The following is a 27,435-nucleotide window of genomic DNA, read 5'->3' on the forward strand; positions in this document are numbered from 1 at the left end:
TTTTTTGGGATTTTCAAAATAAAGTTGGATTTTAAAATATGTTCCGGATTCTATAAATATTCTTGTTTAGTGAAATTTTCACAAATTCAAAATAATGATTGTGGTTAAAATAAACACATTTTAAAAAATTATTATAAATGTTCTAAACACGTTCCTATTTTTAAAAATTGTTCCTAAATTCAAAAAAGTTAGTGCTTTTTCAATAGTTCATGTTTTCAATTAATATTTGTGAAATTTAAAAAATCTCCCTATTTCAAATGTTGTTTATCTTTTTCCAAAATGAACGAAATTTTCATATAACTTTTCGGGATTTCAAAAATTGTTCATGTTTTAAAAATATTTTTAATTCATAAATATTAATTTATTTTTGAAAATTTAAAAATAAATAAAAAACTGTTTTGAATATGGTGATGCAGTATGTTCTTAAAGTTCGCGCTGGTCATCGGTAAGCAGGACCATTTATTCGAGTGGCCAACACCCAGTGGTCGACTTTTTAGGTCGTGAGTTCGATCCTTCGACTTGTCGTTTTTTGGATTTATACTCGTGCTTTACAAACACAGGTCCTTTTGGTGCATGCCAGTGGGCTGGCCCAGACACGGACTATTGTGCGTACCATGCGCAATTTGACGATAAAAGAGTATGCTTTTTGGTTATAATTGAAAGAAATTGTAGGCACATGCCAATAAAAGGGAACATGCTGAATTGGCTCTAATGAAAAGAAATGTAGGGGCATGACCGCTAAAATAATCAAAGAGAATAAACCCTGATAAAAAAGGGACTGCCTGCTTATGCATGGATTATGGTAATGAAACTTGATTTACGTAGTGCAATTAATATTCCATCCGGTTACATCATAGTAGGAGAGAGTGATGATACCCTGAAGGCCGCCGCGCAGCCACCAAATGAGGAGGGAGCCACAACCCCGACACGAGGGCGAACCCAAAGGAAAATAAGGCACAAGTTGGTTGGTCGTCGCCACGCCGACTAACCCCACTACTATCAAGATCTCGCAGGCCAAACATGATTCGAGAGAAGACCACAGCTCCTCGCTCTATCGCCCCACTGCTGTGCAGACCTTTTTTGGTGCACACATTAATTATCTCTTCCGTTGATTCTCAAAAGAATATCTATACCGTTGCAACGCACGGGTATATGTGCTAGTATTAAAAAAGTAGTATCAATTTATTGGAAAAATGGAGGTGCTGCAACGCGCACCATCGTGATCGAGTACTATTGATGACACTTTGACAATTAGATGCAACAAGCACTATCTGAATATATAGATCATTTGCCAAAGCAAGACATAGGTCTAGCAGCTGTGGTTGCATGTGGACATGATGGGCGGCGCGGCGAACGGGCCGTCGAGCATCCCGCGGGCCATGAGCTTGTACGCCGCCTCCGTCATGTGCAGGCCGTCGAAATTCACGTGCCTCGACGGGTCCAGGCACGGCACCGCCGCCGACCCGGAAATGAAGACGGGGTAGCACGCCTCCAGCACCGTTTCCTTGTCGAACCCTGTCATGCACAGCGCGAAAATATACAGTAAGATCAAAGCCGTTCTGGACATGATGTGTGTTGCCACGGTAGGATTCTTGCTAGCGCTTGCCGTTTTGGGTGGGCGCTGTGATGAGGCCGAGGACGTTGTCGTAGGAGTTGACGTAGGTGATGGACACGCCGGGGTGGTCGCGGCGGAGCTCCTCGAGCTTGGCTTCCAGCATGTGGTTGTGGACGAGGATGAGGTCGTTGAGCCCCCGGAGGCAGCCCGTGGCAGGGTCGCGGTCGTCGCCGGGGAAGAGGGAGAGGTACAGCGGGGTGCACCCCAGCGGGAAGATGCCCGGCACATACATGGTCTTGGCGCCCAGCTCGATCAGAACCTCGATGGACAGAACGATGGACTCGATGACCTGGGGCGCGAGGGGCCTGACCCATTCCAGGGTCTTGTTCTGCAAGAAGGGGTGGTTGTAGTCGTTGAGGCCGATCTCCCCCACCAGGAACAGCGAGCTCGCCATCACCTCCTTCCTCTCTGCATGGCCGTGATGCGGTGATGATATGGTAGGAGATAGTATGGTCAGCGCGTTTGCGTAGCCATGGCGCCATGCGTGCACTTAATTGCTCTGGTTTTGTTCTACTTATGTGGTACACGTTACCTTGGTCCGTGGAGGCGAGCATGGCGAGCACTTTCTTGAACAAGTCTATCTGGACGCCGAGGGAGTAAGGGGGGATCGGGCTCGGGGTAAGCAGGTCCACCCTGAGGTTCTTTTTCAGGAAGAAATCCTGGCTCAGCGCCGTGGCGGCCGCAACCGCGAAATTGGCGCCGTACCGGAATTCCTCCACCGGCGACTTCCCGGCTGCCCCCTTCAGGTACGCCGGCCAGTACTGGAACCCCAGCCTCTCCACTGCACGAAACAATTCACATGCATCATGCATGTAAGTACTAAGCAGATGTCGACGTTCGTCCATACACTTACCGATGAAGTCGATGATGAGGCGGCCGTCGGACCATCGGCCGGTGGGGCGGCCGAAGAAGGTCTCGCCGTATGGCAGCGCTAGGACGGGCCCTGACGCGTTGGCGTAGTGGATGATGTAGTTGCCGGTGTCGGTCAGAGAGTCGCCGAAGCTGAATAGACGCTTGTAGCAGCTGCTCCGGTTCGCCGGCGCAGGCGACGAGGACGCTGTCGTGGACAGGGACAGCGCAAGAAGCGCGGCTACGACAAGCTGCAGAGGCGGAGTCGACGCCACCGCCATTGTGGTGTATGTGGATGGAAAGTAATGGTTTCGACCTCGAGCTAGACTCAATCAGTTTCTACCCTGCTGCCCGGCCGGACTTCCGCTGGAAGGCTATTTGTAATGTCCTACGTAGTGTCTGGCCAACTTCCGTTAGCCATATCTATTTCATCACGATGGGAGCTCTAACATTTTGAAATCGTCCGTACCCATCGGCCTGATACGACGACTTCGATCGATCGGTGTTGTCAAAGTTCTGTGTTGCTTGCAAAATGGAGCTCGTGGAAAAAAAAAAGATACCTCTTAGCCTCTGCAAGTGATGCACACATCTTTTATTAATTATTTAAGTTCGACATCCAACAGCAATAAATTTCAACAAAAGCTATCACACATAGCTGCCCCCCAAAGGTAAATTAGAAAAATAAAATAAAATCATAGAGACATGAGTCTCATGCATCACAATTCTTATTAGTAGGCGCCAACTAAATTGATTGAATAAATCCCGAATGACCATCTCCCATCGGCTGCATCCAAAGGCGTTGCCCGATCCTCATCCTTGCGCAGTAACGACTACGTATGGATCCAGCTGATGGCCGTGAAGATAACATGCAAAAAAAACTTCGGTTCTATTAAAAATACAATCATTACAAATGTTCCAGATGACACAAAGTAAAGCGCAAATTCCCGCACGATTCTGACACTTCAACTCCGGATGCGCCCTAGTAACCAATTTCTAAACATACTAGCAAGATGCCCATGCGTTGCACGGAACATCAAGATGCATTTGTATGATTAGTTTATCTTGTGGGAGAAAAAGATGAACGAGGGAATGCCTTATTTGCAAATGTGGAGAGGGGTGTGGTACAAAATTGACATAGTTTCCTTCCTATCCGTCAGATATAAATCAGATGGCATATATTGCAGGATGGCAGGAACACCATCATCACCAACTCTGTTTTTTATAAGAGTAGAGATTCTTACTACCCGTGGGCGGTGATAGATTGGAAGCTATATGAACAGATCACTATATATAATAGCTTGGCAAGTGGATAGTGAAGGAATAGATGTTGAATCGACTCCTCATCACTACAAAAGCAACACTTAGTACATCCTTGTCAAATTCTTTTTCCAGATTATGTTTTTTCAGGATGACCTTGCAATCAAAATCATTAATTAGGGAGTGGTGTATGAATAATTAAATTGGAATTAATCGATCGATCGCCGGGCGTGCAGTTGACTTGTACAATGTGATCCATGTATGGGATCGATCGAAGGCATCTTGTTCGTGCGCTAGGATTAACTAGAGATGACCCGCGTGTTGCTGCGGAAATCGATTACAATGATTTTAATGTGATTTGGTTGTATGAAATATTAGTATTTAGATTAACAATACGAGAATAGAAACTAAAATAAATAATTGCATAGTGATAAAATATTTATTGAATATGAGTAGCAAGCATGGTGCATTCTAAAGGTAGATCCTTTACATGCCCGTTCGCATGGTGAGTTGATATAGTTGTATTAAAAATGTGTGTTCCATGCATGACAGCATGCTGAGCTGGCATAGTTGCATGTTGAGAGAATTAGAATTAGTGGGGATCAACTATTTAGTTATATATAGGATGGGGGATAATGCGCATGAAAATTCTAATGATATTTGGCAAATTTTGGGATGAATCATGCTTATTTCACATTTTAGCAAGAAAATGTAAACAAATCTTAAAATGTTCAAGAATGAGAAATTTGGCATTGGGTCATATTTAGCGTGCATGACATTGATGAAAATATTTGACATGAGGCCCAAGCTTAAATAATGGTGCAGATGTCAATATAAGAGGTTTGCAATGGACAATTCAATCAAATTGAACACTTGTGTAGATTTCAAGATTTGAAATTTTCTAAACATATAGTTCATTGTGAAAGCTGAATAAAATTGTTGCTTATATGATGATTTGGTGCGGCATACAAGAGTATATAAGAGGGTACAAACCGACTTGGGGTAGGGGTACAAAACTGACTTGGACTAGAAGTCGTATACCATAATGACTACTCTAACATCCCCCGCAGTATCAACGGTAGGCTCGACGACGTTGAGACTGAAGCAGATATCTTGAAACGGCTTAGTAGGCAGTGCCTTGGTGAAATTGTCAGCAAACTGAGCCGTAGAGGGAACATGAAGCACCCGAACCTGACCAAGAACAACCTTTTCACGAACAAAATGAATATCAATCTCAATATGCTTTGTGCGTCGGTGTTGAACTGGATTGCTGGTCATGTAGACTGCTGATATGTTGTCACAGTAGACAATAGTGGCCTGCTCAATAGGCCTGTGTAGCTCGGAGAGTAACCGAATCCAGATTGTATCTGCAACGGCATGTGCCACAGCGCGATACTCAGCCTCGGCCGACGAACGTGAGACTGTAACCTGTCTTTTCGAAGACCAAGAAATCAAATTGTTACCAAGAAAAACACAAAAACCGGAAGTGGACCTTCGAGTGTCAAGACTATGCGGTAAGCGAGTTTGGAGAAGAATTATTGAGGTGGAGACCATGATTGAGAGTTCCTTTTAAATACCGAAGAATGCGTTTAACATGATTATAGTGAGGAACTCGGGGATCATGCATATAGAGACATGCTTGTTGAACAGCAAAAGAGATTTCAGAACGAGTAATGAGTAATGGTGAGATATTGGAGAGCACCTGTTAGGCTACGATAGAGAGTAGGATCGGGAAAGGGTTCACCGGTAGCCAAAAGTTTAAAACTAGTATCGACAGGAGTGCGAGATGATTGACAGTCAAGCATACCAGCACGATTAAGAAGATCAAGAATATACTGGCGTTGGGAAAGAAAAAGGCTGGAGGAATCGCGAACAACAGCAATGCCTAAGAAATGATGAAGGGGTCCTAGGTCAGTCATAGAAAATTCAGATCTAAGAAGAGAGACAATATGATCTAAGAACTTTTGCGAGGAGGCGGTAAGAATGATATCATCTACATAGAGAAGTAAATAGGCAGTGTCAGAAGTTTGATGATACACAAAAAGAGAGGTGTCGGAGAGAGATGGAGTGAAGCCTATTGTTTGAATGAAGGAGGAGAAGCGTTGAAACCAAGCTCGTGGGGCCTGTTTAAGACCGTAGAGAGATTTCTGAAGAAGACATACCTGAGTTGGAAAGGATGGATTTTCAAAACCCAAAGGTTGCTGGCAGTAGACAGTTTCTTGAAGGGAACCATGGAGGAAAGCATTTTTAACATCAAGTTGGTGAATGGGCCATGAAGAGGAGACAACAACACTAGGAACGGTGCGAATGGTGCTAGGTTTAACAACAGGAGAGAAGGTTTCTTCGTAATCAATTCCTTGTTGCTGAGAAAAGCCACGACAAACCCACCTGGCTTTATATCGTGAGAGGCTCCCATCGGAGTGGGACTTTTGGCGAAAAATCCATTTGCCAGAAACAATATTTGTATTGGGAGGACGAGGAACAAGTTGCCAGGTGTTGTTTTGAAGTAAAGCATTATATTCTTCTTGCATGGCAGCGGCCCAATTGGGATCAAGTAGAGCAGTTTTGTAATTCTTTGGAAGAGAAGTGAGAGATACGGAGGTATGAAGGTTTAGGCGGTCTTAGGGTTGATGAAATCCTGATTTGGCCCTAGTACGCATGCGATGATCATTAATCGGGGCTGCTGTAGGAATTGCACGAGGGGGTAAGGTGGGTACTGGTGAGTCCGGCGGAGCGGAAGAGTCGGACGAAGGAGTAGGGCTGGGTGGTGGAGTGGGAGCAGGGCTGGGTGGTGGAGTGGGAGTAGGGGCTGGGGGTGTTGGGGAGGGAGCAGGGGCCGGGGGTGTTGGGGACGTCTCGGGTGGGGTGAGTGTATGGTTGGGATTGGCTATGGTGGGTGTTAATGGTGGTGGTGGTAAATTGTGTTCGGCAGGTAGGGGAGTATATAGTTGGAAAGGACGGGGAGAGGGGGTGTTTGCGGAGCTAGGGGTGTTGGATGATGTAGTAGTACGTTGTGAGAAAGGAAAAATGTGCTCAGCAAACGTGACATGACGAGAGACATGAACGTGTCCGGTGTGAAGGTCGAGACAACGATAGCCTTTGTGCTCGTCAGAGAAGCCGAGAAAAGCACATGGGATAGAGCGTGGTGACAATTTATTTGCAGAAGTGGCGTAGGCATTGGGAAAACAGAGACAGCCGAAAACACGAACCACGGAGTAGTCGGGGTGGGAAAGAAAGAGGGAATAATAGGGAGTAGTGTTGGGTTTAGTTTTAGAAGGTCGAATATTTAGAAGGAAGGTGGCCATGTGTAGGGCTTCAACCCAAAACTTGGGAGGCATAGATGATTGAATGAGGAGAGTGCGAACTATATCATTGAGGGTGCGAAGAGAGCGTTCTGCTTTACCATTTTGAGGGGATGTGTAGGGACATGAGAACCTAAGCAGGATGCCATGTTGTAAGAAGAAAGTACAATTTTTAATGTTATCAAACTCGCGACCATTGTCACATTGGATAAAGCGAATTGGGAGGAAGAAGTGAACAGACACATAGCGTTGAAAATTAAGGAAAAGAGAATGGACCTCGGATTTGTTGCGTAGAGGAAAAGTCCAGACAAAGTGGGTGAAATCATCTAGGATAACAAGGTAGTATTTAAAACCCAAAACACTTGCAATGGGAGAGGTCCATAAATCACAATGTATTAATTCAAAGGGATAAGTGCTACAAGAACTAGAGGAACTAAAGGGAAGACGCACATGTTTGCCTAATTGACAAGACTCGCAAAACATAGAATTATGAGAGTCCCTATTACATGGTATGGTAAATTCACTAAGCATAGAAGCTAAGACGGCGGGGTTGGGATGGCCCAAGCGACGATGCCAGAGATCGACGGAGGCCAGCATGGATGTTGGAGGGGTGGCGGCAGGAACTCCATTAAGAGAATAAAGATCACCGGAGCTATTGAAGCGAGCGATGTCGGCCTTGGTCAGGTAATCCTTCACAGATAAACCAAAAGGGTCAAATTCAGCCGAAACTAGATTGTCGCAAGTAAATTGGCGAACAGAGATAATATTTTTAATGAGGGCGGGTGCAACTAGAACATCACGAAGTAAAAGAGGTTTGGTGGAAGAGGGAAGTTGAGCCTGACCAACACAATATATAGGAATAGATGATCCATCTCCAAGGATAATGGAAGGGAAAGAAGATTTAGTGCAAGAAGATAACCAATTACTAGATGCAGACATATGACTAGAGGCCCCTCAATCAAAGATCCAATCCGTACCTGAGTTTCCTTGTGCAGCAAAGTTATTCATGGCATGGAGAAAGGCAGCTTGATCCCAGCTCGGCGTCGCAGGTGAGGGTGGCATCGGAAGCAGTGCCGGCGGATACGATGGTGAAGGCAGTAGGGTCGGCTGGGGAGTGTAGTAGGCATTGGCCGGCTGTGGTGGGGGTGGCGTCGGGAGCAGGGCCGGCTGAGGTGTGTAGTAGGCGCCGCCGTCGCTGGTGTAATGACCATAAGGAGCATACATCGGGGCGGCGTGATAGGCATTGGCCGGCTGTCGGGGGTTGAGAACCCCGGGAGCACCAGTAGGCGGCCGAAGGCAGGGTTGCCAGGCACCTGAGTATGCCGGCGGAGCACCGAGGGTGGACGGAGCGGACCAGGGCATGGGCCATTCTTGAACAAGCCCCGTCCCAGGATCATGAGGAGGCCGCCATGCAACCGCAGATGGAGCACTGGTGGGTGGTGCAGGACTCGGTGCTGGTGATGTCATAGGCGGAACCGAACCAGTCGACGGCGGCCTGTAGATAGGGTTTTGGCCGCGGTAGTTCGGACTAGGACGCCAGCCTGGGGGCGGTTGAACAGATGACGATGCGGACGGCCCGGCGGCAGGAGCTGGCCTGGAAGGCGGCGCTGGTGTAGACGACAGAGGAGGACGAGCCGCAGCATGAAAGACCTTGGGGCGAGAGTCCTTGCGAGCTTGTGTTTCCGCCGCGAGTTGTAGCAAGGAACGAATTTCAGCGAAGGTAGGAGGGGGCCGTATCATCGGTATGAACGAGGCTTGCTTGTCAAAGTCTTTGCTGAGGCCGACGACGACGATATTGATTAGCTGTGAGTCGCTAACTGTATCGCCGAGTTCGCGGAGCTCATCACCAATGGTCTTAACGCGCTGGCAGAACAGGTTCACCGGGGCGTCTCCTTGCACCATATTGCGAAGCTCGGTGTGGAGAGCGTTTTTCCGAGCGTCGGTGTTGCTTTGTAAGAGCTGACGGAGGGAGTGCCAGATGTTGGCAGCGGTGGCGCCGTCGTGATCGAGCATGTTGAAGATCTCGGTGGTGATGCGGGTGTAGAACCACTGGACGATCGCGAGATCGTCTTTCAACCATTGCGGGTCGTCGGGGCGGGGAAGACAGTTGGCTCCGAGGTGGAGATCGAAGAGATGTCTCCAATGGTAGTAGTTGTGGGCGGCGAGATCAAGAACTATGGGGATGTAGGGGCTGACGTCGGAGATTGTGTCAGCAAGAGATATTGGTGCGGCGAGGATGGGTGCAGGGTAGTTTTGTGGAGCTATGGTGAGGGCCGAGAGAGAAGCGGCCGCGGCGTTGGCAGCCTTGGCGATGAGTGCGGCCCGGCGCTCGAAGTAGCCGGGCGGCGGCGGCGGCGGTGGCGTTGGCGGAGCCATACCCTAAATCCTGAGACCGGTATCTGATACCATGAAAGCTGAATAAAATTGTTGCTTATATGATGATTTGGTGTGGCATACAAGAATATATAAGAGGGTACAAACCGACTTGGGGTAGGGGTACAAAACTGACTTGGACTAGAAGTCGTATATCATAATGACTACTCTAACACATTGCCACGTTACATATGTATCATTGCGTTGCAAGGCTTTTATCTCTAGAAGTTGTTAGGAAGAATCCTTTTTATCTTTCTATCTCTTCTAAAAAGGGACCATATTGCTAAAAATTGTCTCTGGCGCTATGCCAAGGACAATGCATGCAAACGAAAAGTTGTGGCTGCCGTAGACACATCATACGGGGTAGACACAAGTTGGTACATGGACTCTGTTGCCATGGATCACATCACTGGCAAGATCGAGAAAATCACAATGCATGAAAGATACCACGGTTAACAGCAAGTTCACAACGCGGATCGTGCAGGTATGAGGATAGATCACGTTGATCATTCAATTATTAAAATCCCTCATCGTGATATTCATCTAAACAATGTCCTACATGTTCCTAGTACCTCCAAAGATCTTCTTTCAGTCCATGCGTATTGCTCTTGACAATAATGTGTTTCTAGAATTTCACCCTTTTTTATTTTGATCAAGGATTAGGCCACGAAGAAAATCATTTATCACGGCAGATGTGTGGATGGACTCTACCCGTTGATTCCCAAGTTTAGGAGGTTCAATAAACAAGTCCTCGGTGTCATCAAACTGTTATTGGATAAATGGCATCATCGCCTTGCTTGCTGCCGCATCCATGCCACTAAAATTTTAGGATGAAGCTTTCCTTACTGTCGTGCATCTCACTAATATCTTGCCTAATCGTATCTTGAGAAAAGAGCAAGCCAACACGAGCAGGTGTAATATATGCATACTTAGTTTTCTCATAAATTTAATTAAGTCAATACTTTTATTCGGTTACTTGCACTTAAGCTTCGTTCCCCATGTTAGTTGAATATCAGTTAGTTCTAGCTCCCATTCTGAGTCTTGCAAGTGAAACTTTGATGTTAAGCATTGTTTTAATTTTGTAAAAATTGGGAAGAAATATTTTTTTTAAGGAAACTTGGGGGGTCATAATTTGAAGAGAACTAGCACTTAAGACACTCAACTCCATAAGACTTAATTTGATTGACTTGATAGTACCTACTAATAGAGTTGTCTAGAGGAATGGAAATTTGAGGTGATCGGGATTATGCCAAAAAAACAGTTTTGCAATGCATGGTATATAGCTTTATACGTGTTCATGGCATGTCACTATATGTTGCTTGATGTCATCACCCGCTCGAGTTTATGCTGATGACTCCATTGGCCAATGAACGATCCACCAGATTTTTCACTTGGATCTCAGCTATGAGTTGGTTAATGTTCACAATGGCAACACTGCAGCGAATATTATTCGGCTTTCTTTTGAGAGTGTGTGTATGCGGTAATACCGAATATTGATTGATGCGCTCGAAAGAGACAATCTTTGGTCCATAGTATTCAACTTAAGCCATAGCGAAAACCCTCAATATGCATGTACCATTTGTTTGGCATAATCCCGTCACCAAAGATAGAAGTTTCGATGGACAATAACTGAAGGAAGTACTTGAGAGACATGATTAAGTGGTCCTAGTGGGTGTTAATGACATACTTGAGTACTATGTTTTCTTCTACCAAAACCCCTAGCTCATGTTTATGTTTCAAAAAAGAGCCAGGATGCAAAATTCCATTCTTGTGAGAGAATATCTTTTCGCTTGCTCTACACCTATTTATCTATCAAGGTTTATTTTGTGAGCTAGAACTAGTGCTATGAAACTATTTATGGCTAGGCAGCAAGTTTAAGTGCAACCATTCAAATGAAGTATTCTCTTAATTAATATTGCAGGATTCGTGAGAATGGATATACTACACCTTCACAAGCCGGTAAACCATTTTACTCATTTGTCAATCTTCCTTTCGTTCTTCTTATTTCTTGGTTGCTTGAGGACGAGCAAGACTTAAGCTTGGGGAAGTTGATGGCATGATATTTGGTTACTTTTACATGGGTATTTTGATGGGGTTTTCAAAATGTTTTCGTCAATTCTCATATTTTTCTAACGCTAATCTTTCAAGAAAGAAGACATTTTTGTTGTCTTAATGATGTGCGTAATTATATGTTGTTGGAAGGAAACCAATCAAAATCCCAACAAATGAAGTTAAATGGAGCAACTTCCCTTTTGGGAGCATATTCATCAGAGGCACCAGATCAAAAGACGGTGTTTAGTACGAGTGTGCCCGCTCGTACCAGTGGTCGTACCACACGGCGCCGCCTCCCCCTGGACTATACAAGTAACTGTCATGAAGGGGAGGCAGAGGACTACCGAGAGGAGCTGCCGCCACAGCCACCAGAAAAAAGATAGAAGAGATTCGGAGAAGGAAGACTCTCGAAGATCCATTTCGTCTCTTCTGCTACAACCCCACTTCATTCGACGCAAACATCACCGTAGAGAGAGGGAGATATTCCAAGTTGTAAGATTAAGGTTTGTAACTCTATTCGTATCCACTTTGAGTTCAAGACTTGTTTAATCATTCATCTTATTGCGGATCTTTATCATACTAATGAGTTGATTTCCGTTTGTTTGATCTCTGAGTTATTAGGTTATTTCCCTCTCAGGCGTGAGAAATCCCCCATATGCCTGGGAGATGTAGGGGATTGGTGAGATTCATTTTGTGTCTATTGTGTATGTCATCATTTGTGAAAATAGTTAATGAGTGATCAATAAGTTGTTTATTTGGTGAGTGTAATGTGTGTTGTCCTATTTAAGGGCTCGGGCAACATGATCCAAAGACCTACATAGGTAACAGATATTGTTTCACAAATCTGTGACCTCCAGGTGACAGGTCTTGGTATCTACAAGGAGCGAAGACAATGTGGGGATAACGGGATCCACCGCACTTAATGTGTTGGACCAGCCTTATGCCCTTAATTGTGGAGACAACCATGCTATGACAACATTGATGCAAATTTCAACATGGAGGAGTTCGACCACTACAGAGTGAACCGTCTACGAAACAAACAATGTATTCATTACAACTACAATACAAGGTAGCTGGTATTAATGTCGCACTGGTACACTTATGTACACCATGGTTCGAAGTTTCTTCATGCCTAACCTCTTCATTACATACAACAAATACTTTCCGTCGCTATACTTATGTTCTTTGATTTTTACGTTCCTTATTATTCTAGCTGCAACCATCAACTATTTCACCACCCCGGTAATTTGTTTCATGGAACAATAAGAGTAACTCCAACGGGGCGACCCATTTCGTCCGCCGCCGTGCGTTTGGGTCGGCGCGGACAAAAGAGGAGGCCCAACGCGCCGACCCAAACCCAAAACTCAAATGCGTCGGCGCGGACGCGGAACGGACGCCACACGCGCCTTCTCGGTGTCCGCCGCGGCCCCACCTGGCGGTCGTCCAACTGCTCGCCGCCTACCTGGTCAGCTTAATTTATGACCTCGGGCCCACGCGTCAGCGACGGCGGTCGTCCATTTTTAAGCCGACCATGCGGCGGGGCCGTCCTCATCCAGCCAGCCCTCATCCCCATCTAGCCACACTCGCTCCCCCGTCGCCGGCAAACCCTAGCCATCCCTAGCTACCCCAGTCGTGCCAAAAGGGGCTCTTCTCCAGCGCCGACAGCAGCAGCAGCAGCAAGGCCAAGGGCAAGTCGCCCGCCATTCCTTTTCCCCCGGAGTTTCTCCCGCCTCCGCCGGCGCCGGCTCGCCGGCTGAGGCATCGCGTCAATGTGCCGGTGCACCAGGCGGAGTGGCACTGACAGAACCGTGTGCCTCTCCCGTACCCTGATGCCACCCTGACGCACGATTGGCACTTGGATACGGAGAGGATCCCGGTGCCGGCGGCGCCGCGGTTGGCTAGGGCGCACGCGGAGGAGGTGCAGCGTGCTACCTCTTGAGCTTGCGTTGGTTTTTTCGTTGAAGAGGAAATGGTGATGCAGGGAAGGAGCTTAAGTATTTCCCTCAACCAAGGTATCAATCCAGTAGGAGACTACGCAACAAGCCACCGAATACCTGCACAAACAAACACCAACTTGCAACCAACGCGACAAAGGGGTTGTCAATCCCTTCACGGTTATTCGCCAAAGTGAGATCTGATAGAAATGGATAAGTGGTAAAGTACTATTTTTGGTATTTTTGGTTTATCGAACGGAAAGTAAAGATTGCAAAATAAGAGAACCGCGACAGAAATTGGAAAGTTGACAGGAAACTAATATGATGTAAAATAGACCCGGAGGCCATAGGTTTCTCAAGAGGCTTCTCTCAAGATAGAAATTATTACGGTGGGTAAATAAATGACTGCCAAGCAACTGATAGAAAAGCGCAAAGTTATGACGATATCTAAGGCAATGATCATGAATATAGGCATCACGTCCGTGTCAAGTAGACCAACTCCTACCTGCATCTACTACTACTACTCCGCACATCGACCGCTATCCAACATGCATCTAGAGTATTGAGTTCATAAGAAAGGAATAACGCATTAAGAAAGATGACATGATGTAGAGGAATTAACTTAAGCAATATGATGAAAACCCCATCTTATTATCCTCGATGGCAACAATACAATACGTGCCTTGCTGCCCCTACTGTCACTGGGAAAGGACACCGCAAGATTGAACCCAAAGCTAAACACTTCTTCCATTGCAAGAAAAACCAATCTAGTTGGCCAAACCAAATCGATAGTTTGAAGAGACTTGCAAAGATATCAAATCATGCATAAAAGAATTCAGATGAGATTCAAATAATATTCATAGATAAGCTTATCATAAATCCACAATTCATGGGATCTCGGCAAACACACCGCAAAAGAGTATTACATCGAATAGATCTCCAAAAACATCGAGGAGAACTTTGTATTGAGAATCCAAAAGAGAGAAGAAGCCATCTAGCTACTAGTTATGGACCCGTAGGTCTGAAGTAAACTACTCACGCTTTATCGGGGAGGCAATGGTGTTGATGTAGAAGCCGTCCGTGATCGATTCCCCCTCCGGCAGGATGCCGGAAAAGGCCCCAAGATGGGGTCTCACGGGTACAGAAGGTTGCGACGGTGGAAAAGTGGTTTTGTGGCTCCCCTGGATTTTTGGGGTATAAGAGTATATATATAGGCGAAAGAATTAGGTCAGGGAAGCTACGAGGGGCCCACAAGGTCGGGGGCGCGCCCCACCCCCCTGGGCGCGCCCTCCACCCTTGTGGCCGCCTTGAGACTCCTTTGACTTGCACTCCAAATCTCCTGGGTGTCTTCTGGTCCAAGAAAAATCATGGCGAAAGTTTTATTCTGTTTGGACTCCGTTTGATATTCCTTTTCTGCAAACTCTAAAATAAGGAAAAACAGAAACTGGCACTGGGCTCTAGGTTAATAGGTTAGTCCCAAAAATCATATAAAATAGCATATTAATGCATATAAAACATCCAAAACAGATAATATAATAGCATGGAACAATAAAAATTATAAATACGTTGGAGACGTATCACGGAGCCGGCCGTCTACGCCTCCGACTCGCCCAACTGGGACCGCTGGTTCGCCTTCGAGCACGAGGAGGCGAGGTGACGCGGCGTCCGCGAAGTCGACCGCACCGTGCCACCGCCCCCGCTCGTCGTCCGTGAGGAGGACCAGGCGGCGGAGGCCGCCTACCAGGCTGCCCTTGCGGCGGTCTACCGGGAGAGCGAGGAGGACGAGCGGCGCAGGGCGGCGGCGGCCGAGGAAGAGGAGGCGGCGTACGAGGCGGCCATGGCCCTCTCTACGGCGGGCGACTGCGTCCTGCCACCGGTGACCCCGCCGTCCCCAGTGAAAGCCGAGCCGGAGCTGGAGCCGGAGTCGTCCCCCATCGAGCGCTACTCCTGGACGGGAATAGTGTGTGAGTGGGTCAGCGCGCCGCCGGTCTGGATGTGGGCGACGCCTGCGCAGTAGGCGGCGTACCTCGAGCACTGGCGCCAGCGACAACTGGCCGAGGAGCGCCGCCACGGCGAGTACCTCGAGATGCTCGAGCGCGACGCCGAGAACGAGCAGCGCGAGGCCGAGGAGGCGCGCCAAGCCGTGGCGGCACAGGCCGCGGCACAGCCTGCGCCGGCACAGTCCGCGCCCGACATGAACGCGCTCTGGAACACGGCGTTCCCCTGGGCCGTCCCGGCGCCGACGCTCATCGACCTCACGGACCCCAAGGAGGAGGACGACGACGCCTAGAGCAGCGCGCCGCTCCGTAGTTTAGTTTGTTTTTATTTTTCTTAAATGCAAATGTGGACGCGTGGACTCTCGCCGGCCTTCGTGACCGGCTTTAATGTTTAATTAATGTCGTTTTTATTTTAAATATGCGCATTCTTTTTTTTTCTAGCACAGTCAAAATGGGTCAGGCCAGCGTTGGGCGCACACGTCGACCCAAACGCGGAAGCGGACGTTCATGTCAGCCTGGCCGACCCAAACGGACACAATTGTCGTCCGTTTGGGTCGGCCTGTTGGAGTCGCTCTAACAATATTCATCCTGGGTAATGAGTGATTAGTTTAAACTTTTGTAAGTACGCCGCCACAACACAGAAAATATGTACCACGCTGACTCGCCAAGAGCCAATGCCGTTCATTGCACGGTCTGAACAGTTCTGATCGAAGACGCGATGCGGTCCAACGTAGCAAACTAGCAAGCACGCATGCCTTGAACGCGTCTCCACTCTGCCTCGCCACACATCACCCTATACGTACGTACACGCCAGACGTGAAGTTGCATCGCAAGTCCGCATGTCCCAGTGTAAATTATACCACCGGCCGGACGCCCGAATTTCTTCCGTCACCGAACGCTACCTCACATTCGTTGCTTGATTTGATTTATAGCTAGCCTTTCTATCATTAGCAATTTATAATTGCCGGTCAAAGTTTCATAACCTAGCATTTCTTTCCCGCTGGGCTAGAATAAACATGGCCTCTACGTCTACAGCCCAACAACTCCCTCGGAGACGACCTTTAGCAGCATCAGGTGCTACCCATTTCCGACGTTCACATCGTACGCACATTGTCTTTAAAAAAACACATACGCACATATACTCATCCATATACAAGCATGCACGGATTTTTTCCCTATGCTTTGAGGTTCACACATATGCCCACTAAACGCACATTACTAAAAGGCCTGAAATTAATTCATAAAAATATGATCATCAATCTTAAGTCTAGAATTTAAACTCTGATGAGTTGGTTCCACCAAAAAGTCTAACCATCTGAACAACGCAAGCACGTCTGCTTTGACTGCTCCCAGACCCAGCGTGAGCTCCAGCTCCTCCCATAATCCGTCTAAACAGGCCCATATGGGACACCTTTTTCTTAGTACCTGGGCAGGGCGTTCGACTGCACAGGCCTCCAAATCAGCAAGGCCCTAGATTTTGCACATGATAACACTACTATTACTCTACTAGTGATGCTAATCAATGCATTTTTTACGCTGACTAATCAATGCATTTGACCAAGTAAGTGCTTGGAACCAGTGCATGCCAGCATCTCACGCACGACTCCTTCTAAAGATCTCTCTTCTCTTTCTCTTTCTGTACCACTTCCAGCCAAAGTGCTTAGGGCATCTTCAACACGAATCCTCAAACCACCCGTGACCGTTTGGATCTTGTGGTCCGAACGTGTATTGTCATTCAAAGTGGGCTTGTATCGGTCCGCAGGCCGGTTCGGATGTATTTTTTCCCGCAAATCAAAGACAAACTAGTGGGAGGGGCTTTGCGGGCGTCCGGACCGCTGCCACGCCCGTTCCTAACTACCCTGGCCCACCCAACAACCCCTCCCGCGCTCACATGCTTTCCCGCCCGAAGCCAGCTGCGTGTATTAATGCCACTCTAGAGTGGCCACTCCGCAGTGAACCCGGCCCAGAACGGGCATGATCGCTCGCTGGCACCAGCATTGAAGTGACTCGCCGGCCGAGGGCGCCGTCCGTGCCGCGTACCCGGTCTTCGCGCCTATTCAATGCTGGAGAGACATTTACTAGACGGGACGGGACAGATATCTATCATGCCCTTTCAATGCCTGCGCCTCCGTCTGCCACCACTAAACAGGCTCCCGACTGAGGAACCAACTCCAACGCCCATGCATTGACTGGACCCGGACGCTTTGCCTCACCGAAAACCGCTATTTAAAGGACGGCCACACCTGGCCCACAACACATCCGCTCCACATCCTCCTCCTGTGCACTACATCCACCATGACCGTGAGCGGTAGAGCTTTGGGGAGAGTCTGCCGACGGAGCGGAAGCACGAGGTTGCCGCCTGGCAGAGCGGCCGTGCCAGGCAGATCGAGGTCGGCATGCTGGCCAGCTCGCCCAAGGTCTCCGACGACACGACCCCACGATGGAGACAATCTTTGATGACACTGCACCGGAACCCGTGCCTGTGCATGCCAGCATCACCATGGAGCAGGTGCAGGCGCACTTCACCTCTGCCATGGCGGAGGAGCAGCCTGTGCCGTCTCCTATGTCGGTGTTCCAGCAGGCGCTGGAGGAGCAGCGGTACAACCTATTCCTCCTCGAGCAGCACCAGCTAGCGAAGGGCCAAATCTACGATGAGCACGCGAGCAACAAAGACGTGGACACCATGGCCACAGCAAATCCCCCAACTTCGTCGTCGGGCAGTAGGCACTCTACGAGGCCGAACACGCTCAAGCCGCTGCTTGCACCACACATGCAGCGTAGACGGACACGGACGTGGAGGCGGCATTGGCTACGCAGACGATCGCGGGGCAGAACGCCGCCAGTTGCGCGTACTACGCACCGCCAACGAACTTTCGGGCGCACCGGTGGGACGATGAGAGGGTCGGCCCCTCCATTTCCATCGTGGACCTCATGTCCACCGGTGACAGACATGTCACGAACTCCTCCTAGGATGAGTAGGGCATGGGAGGCGGCAGGGCATTTGTGTCTCAAGTGGGCCGATCCATCTCCCATGATCTACTCTTCCTCGACGGAGACCGCACACATTCACTTCACGGTTCTTGTCACCACCGCTCATGGAAACGACAGATGAAGGATGCGGTCGCCGGAAGGAACAAGAAGGACTTGGACGATGGACACCGTTGTAGTCTAGGTTTAGGTCCCATCCCCCCTCCCCCTCCCCTTAAAAAATGAAAACTGTCTGAAATGTAATGAATGTGCTATGATTTGTATGAAAAAACAATCCAGTTTGCATGAATTCCGTTCGGTTTGTTTAAACTTGGTTCGAAATGTATGTGGGTAGCATTTGATGGTTGGCTCCCACATCCATGTCCGCGGGCTGCCCCCTCCCCCCTGTCTGCAGACGGATGCGGGAGGAAATTTGGGGGTCAACGTTGGAGATGCCCTTAGAGCATCTTCAACGGGACCCTCAAATCTCTGGATCGAGCGGTCCGGACGAAGTTTGCCATCCAACACGGTATCCCATGGGTGCGTGGATCGGTTCGATTGTCTGTTTTTTCACAAGCCAGACACAAACCAAGGGGTTTTACAGGCATCTGGACCGCAGCCATGTACGCGTCTGACACCTCGGTCTCACCCAAAATCCTCTCCACCTAAAAAAACCTCTCCACGTGAAGTGGTTGCCGCACATCCATGTCAGCCAGCGCTGCTCCAAAGCGGACGTGACTCCACGACATTCATGCCGGTCAGAGCGAGGTGACTAGACAAGAGGGTGGCGCCATTTTAATGCCGACATAGTGACTGAGAAGCCTACTCCGGTCGTTGCGCCGCATTGAAGTTAGCTTCCCATCCCTTTGCTTGTTCACTCCCATTTAAGCATGGCTCCGGCGTCTTCCACACCGCATCGCGATACTCCTCTGCCTCTCCGCTCCCATCCTCTCCCGTTTTCTGTGCTCTCGCGCCATCCATACCACAATCTACACCATGCCAAAGTCATGGTTCTTCGCGATGACAGCTCCGGGGCGCACCCCTTTCGGTTCAATGATAAAATAGAGAAACGAGGGACATTCATATTGACACCTAGACCCACACAAATAAATATCGAGTGAACCTGTTGTTCATGTGTGATATTCCCTTTGTTCCGCGATATATACTTTACATAACCCGAGGTGAGATTTATCAGCATCCTCGTGAGCCAACAACTTGATCACTATGTTAGTTTCCTAGTAGCTAGTTTTGTTCTCTTTTCTGGTTCCATATTTCAGCATCCCCGTGAACAAGTTACGCTATGTCTGCCAAACAATTATGGCTCCCGTCACACTAGGAGGGCCCTAAGAATATCTCCATATCAACGAAGGAGCAAATCCTGGTCTCGAGTTATCTAGTCTCGCGCCATACTTTTCTGATGCACCTAAAAGTTGTCATTATAATCACCCTATTACGTGTGACGTTTGACGAATCCCAAAGTGCCCCGTATGGCATGAAGGTACTTGGTACTCTCATGGTCTAAGGAATTATGCAAACGCTAACATCTGTGTAATTGTACTTACAACTAAGTGACGATGTGGTCTCGAAGTATATCAATCGGTTGGGTCTGTTCAACACATGTGTTCTTCTAACACATTGGCCTCAAAGTTGTCGACATCCTCGTTACACTAACTTATGCCCATGATTAGGAAAACGGAACCGTCATGCAACACTTGAGCTAGTCCTAGAGGCAAGACTAGGAATCTATTTTACCGTTTATTATTCCACACATAGATATACACACTCGGAAACTATTGCAATTATAGCACATAACATAAACATGTGGATCTAGCTAATCCGGCCCTGTTCGCGAACACATGTCCACTTCCACAAGTGGGTACCTCTTTACCAAATCGTCAAATCCATACTAAAGTATGCAACGTAAACTTAATATTACGTCCTAAAGCATGCAACATAATCTCAACATTACATAAACATCTCGATCCCACGCATATCATGCATGTTGATACGTCTCCAACGTATCTATAATTTTTGCTTGTTCCATGCTGTTATATTATCATTCTTGGATATTTTACAATCATTTTATGGCAACTTTGGGACTAACCTATTGACATAGTGCCCAGTACCACTTGTTGTTTTTTGCTTGTTTTTACTTCGCAGAATATCAGTACCAAACGAAGTCCAAACGCAACGAAACTTTTTGGAGAAATTTTCTGGACCAGAAGACACCTGTTGGGCCAAAGAAGTACCAGAGGGGCGCGCCCTGGTGGGTTGTGCCCACCTCGGCCGCCTCCCGCACCGCCTCTTTGCTCTATAAATACCCCAAAAATCCAAAAACCCTAGGGGAGTCGACGAAACACAATTCCAGCTGCCGCAAATTCCAGAACCACCATATCCAATCTAGACACCATCACGGAGGGGTTCATCATCCTCATTGGTGCCTCTTTGATGATGCGTGAGCAGTTCATTGTAGACCTACGGGTCCGTAGTTAGTAGCTAGATGGCTTCCTCTCTCTCTCTCTCTCTCTCTCTCTCTCTCTCTCTCTCTCTCTCTCTCTTTTGATTCTCAATACAATGGTTTCTTGGAGATCTATTTGATGTAACTCTTTTTGCGATGTGTTTGTTGGGATTCGATGAACTTTGAGTTTATGATCAGATCTATTTTATCCATGAAATTTATTTGAGTTTCTTTGATCTCTTATATGCATGATTACTTATGGCCTCATATTTCTTCTTCGAATCATTGGTCTAGTTAGTCCAACTAGACCGATTTTTCTTGCCATGGGAAGAGGTGCTTTGTGATGGGTTCGGTCGTGCTGTGTTCTTTCCCAGTGACAGAAGGGGCAGTAAGACACGTATTGATCATTGCTATTAAGGATAACAAGATGGGGTATATTCCTACATGAATAGATCTTGTCTACATCATGTCATCGTTCTTCTTGCGTTACTCCGTTTCTCCATGAACTTAATATACTAGATGCATACTGGATAGTGGTCGATGTGTGGAGTAATAGTAGTAGATGCAGGCAGGAGTCGGTCTACTAATCTTGGATGTGATGCCTATATAATGGTCATTGCCTGGATATCGTCATAATTATTTAAAGTTCTATCAATTGCCCAACAGTAATTTGTTTACCCGCTGTATGCTATTTTTCTCGAGAGAAGCCACTAGTGAAATCTACGGTCCCCGGGTCTACTCTTTATCATCTTTGCTTTGAGATCTATTTTTATTTACTTTTGTTTTAAAGATCTATTATTCTAAAATCCCAAAAATACCTTGGTGCAATTTTTCTTTATTTATTTTATTTCTTTTATCGCGAGATCTATTTATCCAAAATCATACAAACCAATCTATCTTTTACCCGAGAGGGATTGACAACCCCTCTTACGCGTCGAGGTGCAAGTATTTGGTCTTTGTGTGCAGGTACCATTTACATAGTGTTGCTTGGTTCTCCTACTAGTTCGATAACCTTGGTTTCATAACTGAGAGAAATACTTACCGTAGCTGTGCTGCATCATCCCTTTCTTTTCGGGGAAATACTGGCGCGGACACGAACCATCACATGCCATCGGACTACCAAAAAATGGCACTACATCATATATGCTACCGGACTACCAAATTTTGCCATGTTCTACATACTAAAGCTATGGAGAAAGTTCATCCACAACTGTCCTTGCCCTTTTCGTCGCTCTTGCCGTCTTCGTCGCGGAAGTAGCGGTCGAAGACACAAAATGGATCAAGCCAGATCTGCTCATTGCCATAGTTGTCCAACTCGTCACTAGCCTCCTGCTCCTCCTCTTTCGGGGTCAGGCCGGCCATGACACATACTTCCAAGTTTTTCTCCCGAGCGAGGACGCGTGTCCTCCTCCTTTGCCTCTTCTCGATGATGCAGGCACGAATCGCTTCCTAGTCCAAGGCGGCTACGACTCCGCCTCTGCCACTTCGGCCTCGGGGGTTGTCGCGACCCCCCGGGCCCTCTGCATCAAATGGCAGGCATGCCGCTGAAGGAAATATGCCCTGGAGGCAATAATAAAGTTGTTATTTATATTTCCTTATATCATGATAAATGTTTATTATTCATGCTAGAATTGTATTAACCGGAAACTTAGTACATGTGTGAATATATAGACAAACAGAGTGTCCCTAGTGTGCCTCTACTTGACTAGCTCGTTAATCAAAGATGGTTAAGTTTCCTAGCCATAGACATGTGTTGTCATTTGATGAATGGGTTCACATCATTAGAGAATGATGTGATGGACAAGACCCATCCGTTAGCTTAGCATAATGATTGTTTAGTGTTTCTGCTATTGCTTTCTTCATGACTTATACTCCCTCCGTTCCTAAATATAAGTCTTTTTAGAGATTCCACTAGGTGGAGTACATACGGAGCAAAATGAATGAATCTACACTTAAAATGCATCTATATACATCCGTATGTGGTTCATAGTGGAATATCTACAAAGACTTATATTTAGGAACGAAGGGAGTACATGTTCCTCAGACTATGAGATTGTGCAACTCCTAAATACCGGAGGAACACCTTTATGCTATCAAATGTCACAACGTAACTGGGTGATTATAAAGATGCTCTACAGGTATCTCCGATGGTGTTTGTTGAGTTGGCATAGATCAAGATTAGGTTTGTCACTCCATGTATCGGAGAGGTATCTCTGGGCCCTCTTGGTAATGATCATCACTATAAGCCTTGCAAGCAATGTGACTAATGAGTTAGTTGCGGGATGATGCATTACGGAACAAGTAAAGAGACTTGTCGGTAACGAGATTGAACTAGGTATGATGATACCGACGATCGAATCTCGGGCAAGTAACATACCAATGACAAAGGGAATAACGTATGTTGTTATGCGGTTTGACCGATAAAGATCTTCGTAGAATATGTAGGAGCAAATATGAACATCTAGGTTCCGCTATTGGTTATTGACCGGAGATGTGTATCGGTCATGTCTACATAGTTCTCGAACCCGTAGGGTCCGCACGCTTAACGTTCGATGACGATTTGTCTTATGAGTTATGTGATTGGATGACCTAAGATTGTTCGGAGTCCCGGATGAGATCACGGACATGACGAGGAGTCTTGAAATGGTCGAGACATAAAGATTCATATATTGCACGATATTATTTGGGCACCGGATGAGTTCCGTGAGGTACCAGATAATTATCGGAGTGCTGGAGGGTTATCGGAACCCTCGGGGGAACTAATGGGCCTTGATGGGCCTTAGTGGGGAGAGAGGAAGGGCCACAAGGGGCTGCCCCCCCCCCCGGTTCGGTCCGAATTGGACTAGGGGAAGGGGGCGGCGCCCACCTTTCCTTCCCTCTCTCCCTTCCTTCTTCCCCCTTTCCTCCAGGTGGAATCCTACTTGGACTTGGAGTCCTAGTAGGACTCCCTCCTCCTGGCGCGCCCTACAGGGCCGGCCGGCTTCCCCCTCCCATCCTTTATATACGGGGGCAGGGGAACCCTAGAACACACAATTTTCTCTTAACTGTGTGCGGTGCCCCCCTCCACAGTTACACACCTCAATCATATCGTCATAGTGCTTAGGCGAAGCCCTGCGCCGGTAACTTCATCATCGTCGTCGCCACGCCGTCGTGCTGACGGAAATCTCCCTCGACCTCAACTAGATCAAGAGTTCGAGTGACGTCATCAAGCTAAACGTGTGCTGAACGCGGAGGTGTCGTATGTTCAGTGCTTGGATCGGTTGGATCGCGAAGACGTTCGACTACATCAACTGTGTTACTAAACGCTTCCGCTTTCGGTCTACGAGGGTACATGGACACACTCTCCCCGCTCGTTGCTATGCATCTCCTAGATAGATCTTGCGTGATCATAAGTAAAAAATTTGAAATACTGCGTTCCCCAACAGTGGCATCCGAGTCAGGTCTATGCGTAGATGTTATATGCATGACTAGAACACAATGAGTTGTGGGCGATAATAGTCATACTGCTTACCAGCAATGTCTTACTTTGATTCGGCGGTATTGTTCGATGAAGCGGCCCGGACCGACATTACATGACCGCGTTCATGAGACTGATTCTCCGACGTGCTTCGCACACAGGTGGCTAGCGGGTGTATGTTTCTCCAACTTTAGTTGAATCGAGTTTGACTATGCCCGGTCCTTGTGGAAGGTTAAAACAACACACTTGAAGAAAAATCGTTGTGGTTTTTGATGCGTAGGTAAGAACGGTTCTTGCTAGAAGCCCGTAGCAGCCACGTAAAACTTGCAACAACAAAGTAGAGGATGTCTAACTTGTTTTTGCAGGGCTTGTTGTGATGTGATATGGTCAAGACGTGATGATATATAAATTGTTGTATGAGATGATCATGTTTTGTAACAGTTATCGACAACTGGCAGGAGCCATATGGTTGTCGCTTTATTGTATGAAATGCAATCGCCATGTAATTGCTTTTACTTTATCACTAAGCGGTAGCGATAGTCGTAGAAGCAATAGTTGGCAAGACGACAACGATGCTATGATGGAGATCAAGGTGTCAAGCCGGTGACGATGGTGATCATGACGGTTCTTTGGAGACGGAGATCAAAGGCATAAGATGATGATGGTCATATCATATCACTTATTTTGATTGCATGTGATGTTTATCCTTTGTGCATCTTATTTTGCTTAGTATGGCGGTAGCATTATAAGATGATCTCTCACTAAATGTCAAGGTATAAGTGTTCTCCCTGAGTATGCACCGTTGTTACAGTTCGTCGTGCCGAGACACCGCGTGATGATCGGGTGTGATAAGCTCTACGTTCACATAAAACGGGTGCAAGCCAGTTTTGCACACGAAGAATACTCGGGTTAAACTTGACGAGCCTAGCATATGAAGATATGGCCTCGGAACACTGAGACGGAAAGGTCGAACGTGAATCATATAGTAGATATGATCAACATAGTGATGTTCACCATTGAAAGCTACTCCATCTCACGTGATGATCGGACATGGTTTAGTTGATATGGATCACGTGATCATTTAGATGACCAGAGGGATGTCTATCTAAGTGGGAGTTCTTAAGTAATATGATTAGTTGAACTTTAATTTATCATGAACTTAGTACCTGATAGTATTTTGCATGTCTATGTTGTTGTAGATAAATGGCTCGTGCTACTGTTCCTTTGAATTTTAATGCGTTCCTAGAGAAAGCTAGGTTGAAAGAAGATGGTAGCAACTACACAGACTGTGTCCGTAACTTGAGGATTATCCTCATTGCTGCACAGAAGAATTACGTACTGGAAGCACCTCTAGGTGCAAGACCCGCTATAGGAGCAACTGCGGACGTTATGATCGTCTGGCAGAGCAAAGCTGATGACTACTCGATAGTTCAGTGTGCCATGCTTTATGGCTTAGAATCGGGACTTCAACGACGTTTTGAACGTCATGAAGCATATGAGATGTTCCAGGAGTTGAAGTTGATATTTCAAGCAAATGCCGGATTGAGAGATATGAAGTCTCCAATAAGTTCTACAACTGCAAGATGGAGGAGAATAGTTCTGTCAGTGAACATATACTCAGAATTTCTGGGTACCACAACCACTTGACTCAACTGAGAGTTAATCTTCCTGATGATAGTGTCATTAACAGAGTTCTTCAATCACTGCCACCAAGCTACAAAAGCTTCATGATGAACTATAATATGCAAGGGATGGATTAGACAATTCCCGAGCTCTTCGCGATGGTATGGCTGCGGTGGTAGAAATCAAGAAGGGGCATCAAGTGTTGATGGTTAACAAGACCACTAGTTTCAAGAAGAAGGGCAAAGGGACACTAGTAGAAACCATGGCATTGGTTCGGCCCTCGTAATACCATTAATCCCAGTTCGCTCATGAACTGGGACCAAAGGAGGCAACTGTCCCAAAGGACGCACAAACCGGGACCAATGAGCCTCGCCCCTGGCCCATGACCATTAGTCCCGGTTTGTGCCACAAACCGGGACTAAAGGGTTGGTCCTTGTTGCGGTCAGAGTTTAGTCCCACCTCGCCAACCGAAGGGCGCTCACACCGGTTCATAAGCCCGTCCCTCTTTGCCTTGTTGAGCTCCTCTCAAAATGAAAATAGATGCCCTTATACAGGGAATTTGACCTAAATTCAGAGTGAATTTCTCTAAAATTCATAGAAATTTATTATGAATTTAGGTTGAATTCTCTCCATAGGCGCATCTATGCTCATTTTTTTATGTTGGGGTTGGCGATCTTTACAGACTTTTTGTGTGTTCAATATGCACCATTCAAAATCAGTCTCTGCTTTGAATGGCTCATTTTGAACACACAAAAAGTCAGGAGTTCAAATAAGTTTAAAAAAATGAAATCCCTTTGTAACAGACGAGTTTCCGTATGAAATCCTGATACTTTGAAAGAGATTGTCCGTTTTGTACACGAAGTGCATCCATTTTTTGCCGTAACCCTCTCAACTTTCTTGCACATGCTATGTGGGTGAAATGATGATACCATGCCAACTTTCAACCTTTTCAGAGTTCATTTGAAATGCTTTTTAATTTTAGGGTCTTATAGCTCAAAATAATTAGTAAATGCATGAAAAATAACAAATGAAGTCAGAAAGGATTGAAAAATGATGATGTGGCTTTGAATGGTGCATTTTGAACACACAAAAAGTCAGGAGTTCAAATAAGTTTAAAAAAATGAAATCCCTTTGTAACACGCGAGTTTCCGTATGAAATCCTGATACTTTGAAAGAGATTGTCCGTTTTGTACACGAAGTGCATCCAGTTTTTGCCGTAACCCTCTCAACTTTCTTGCACATGCTATGTGGATGAAATGATGATACCATGCCAACTTTCAACCTTTTCAGAGTTCATTTGAAATGCTTTTCAATTTTGGGGTCTTATAGCTCAAAATAATTAGTAAATGCATGAAAAATAACAAATGAAGTCAGAAAGGATTGAAAAATGATGATGTGGCTTTGAATGGTGCATTTTAAACACACAAAAAGCCAGGAGTGCAAATAAGTTTTAAAAAAATGAAATCCCTTTGTAACAGACGAGTTTCCGTATGAAATCCTGATACATTGAAACAGATTGTCCGTTTTGTACACGAAGTGCATCCAGTTTTT

At 46.7% G+C, this 27,435-nt stretch overlaps 1 protein-coding gene across 1 annotated transcript; it reads right to left on the reverse strand.

Annotated features, from left to right (window-relative positions):
- Positions 1-1,161: 1,161 nt before the first annotated feature.
- Positions 1,162-2,798, reverse strand: LOC123074649 (sinapine esterase). The gene is made up of 4 exons (XM_044497435.1): positions 2,469-2,798; positions 2,148-2,396; positions 1,607-2,023; positions 1,162-1,515 (listed from the first exon to the last, which is right to left on the reverse strand). The coding sequence occupies exons 1-4, from the start codon at positions 2,743-2,745 to the stop codon at positions 1,310-1,312; spliced, it is 1,149 nt and encodes a 382-aa protein (XP_044353370.1). The 5' UTR covers positions 2,746-2,798; the 3' UTR covers positions 1,162-1,309.
- Positions 2,799-27,435: the final 24,637 nt, after the last annotated feature.

Source organism: Triticum aestivum, chromosome 3D (genome assembly GCF_018294505.1).
Source record: "Triticum aestivum cultivar Chinese Spring chromosome 3D, IWGSC CS RefSeq v2.1, whole genome shotgun sequence".
In the NCBI taxonomy this organism is placed as follows: Eukaryota; Viridiplantae; Streptophyta; class Magnoliopsida; order Poales; family Poaceae; genus Triticum; species Triticum aestivum.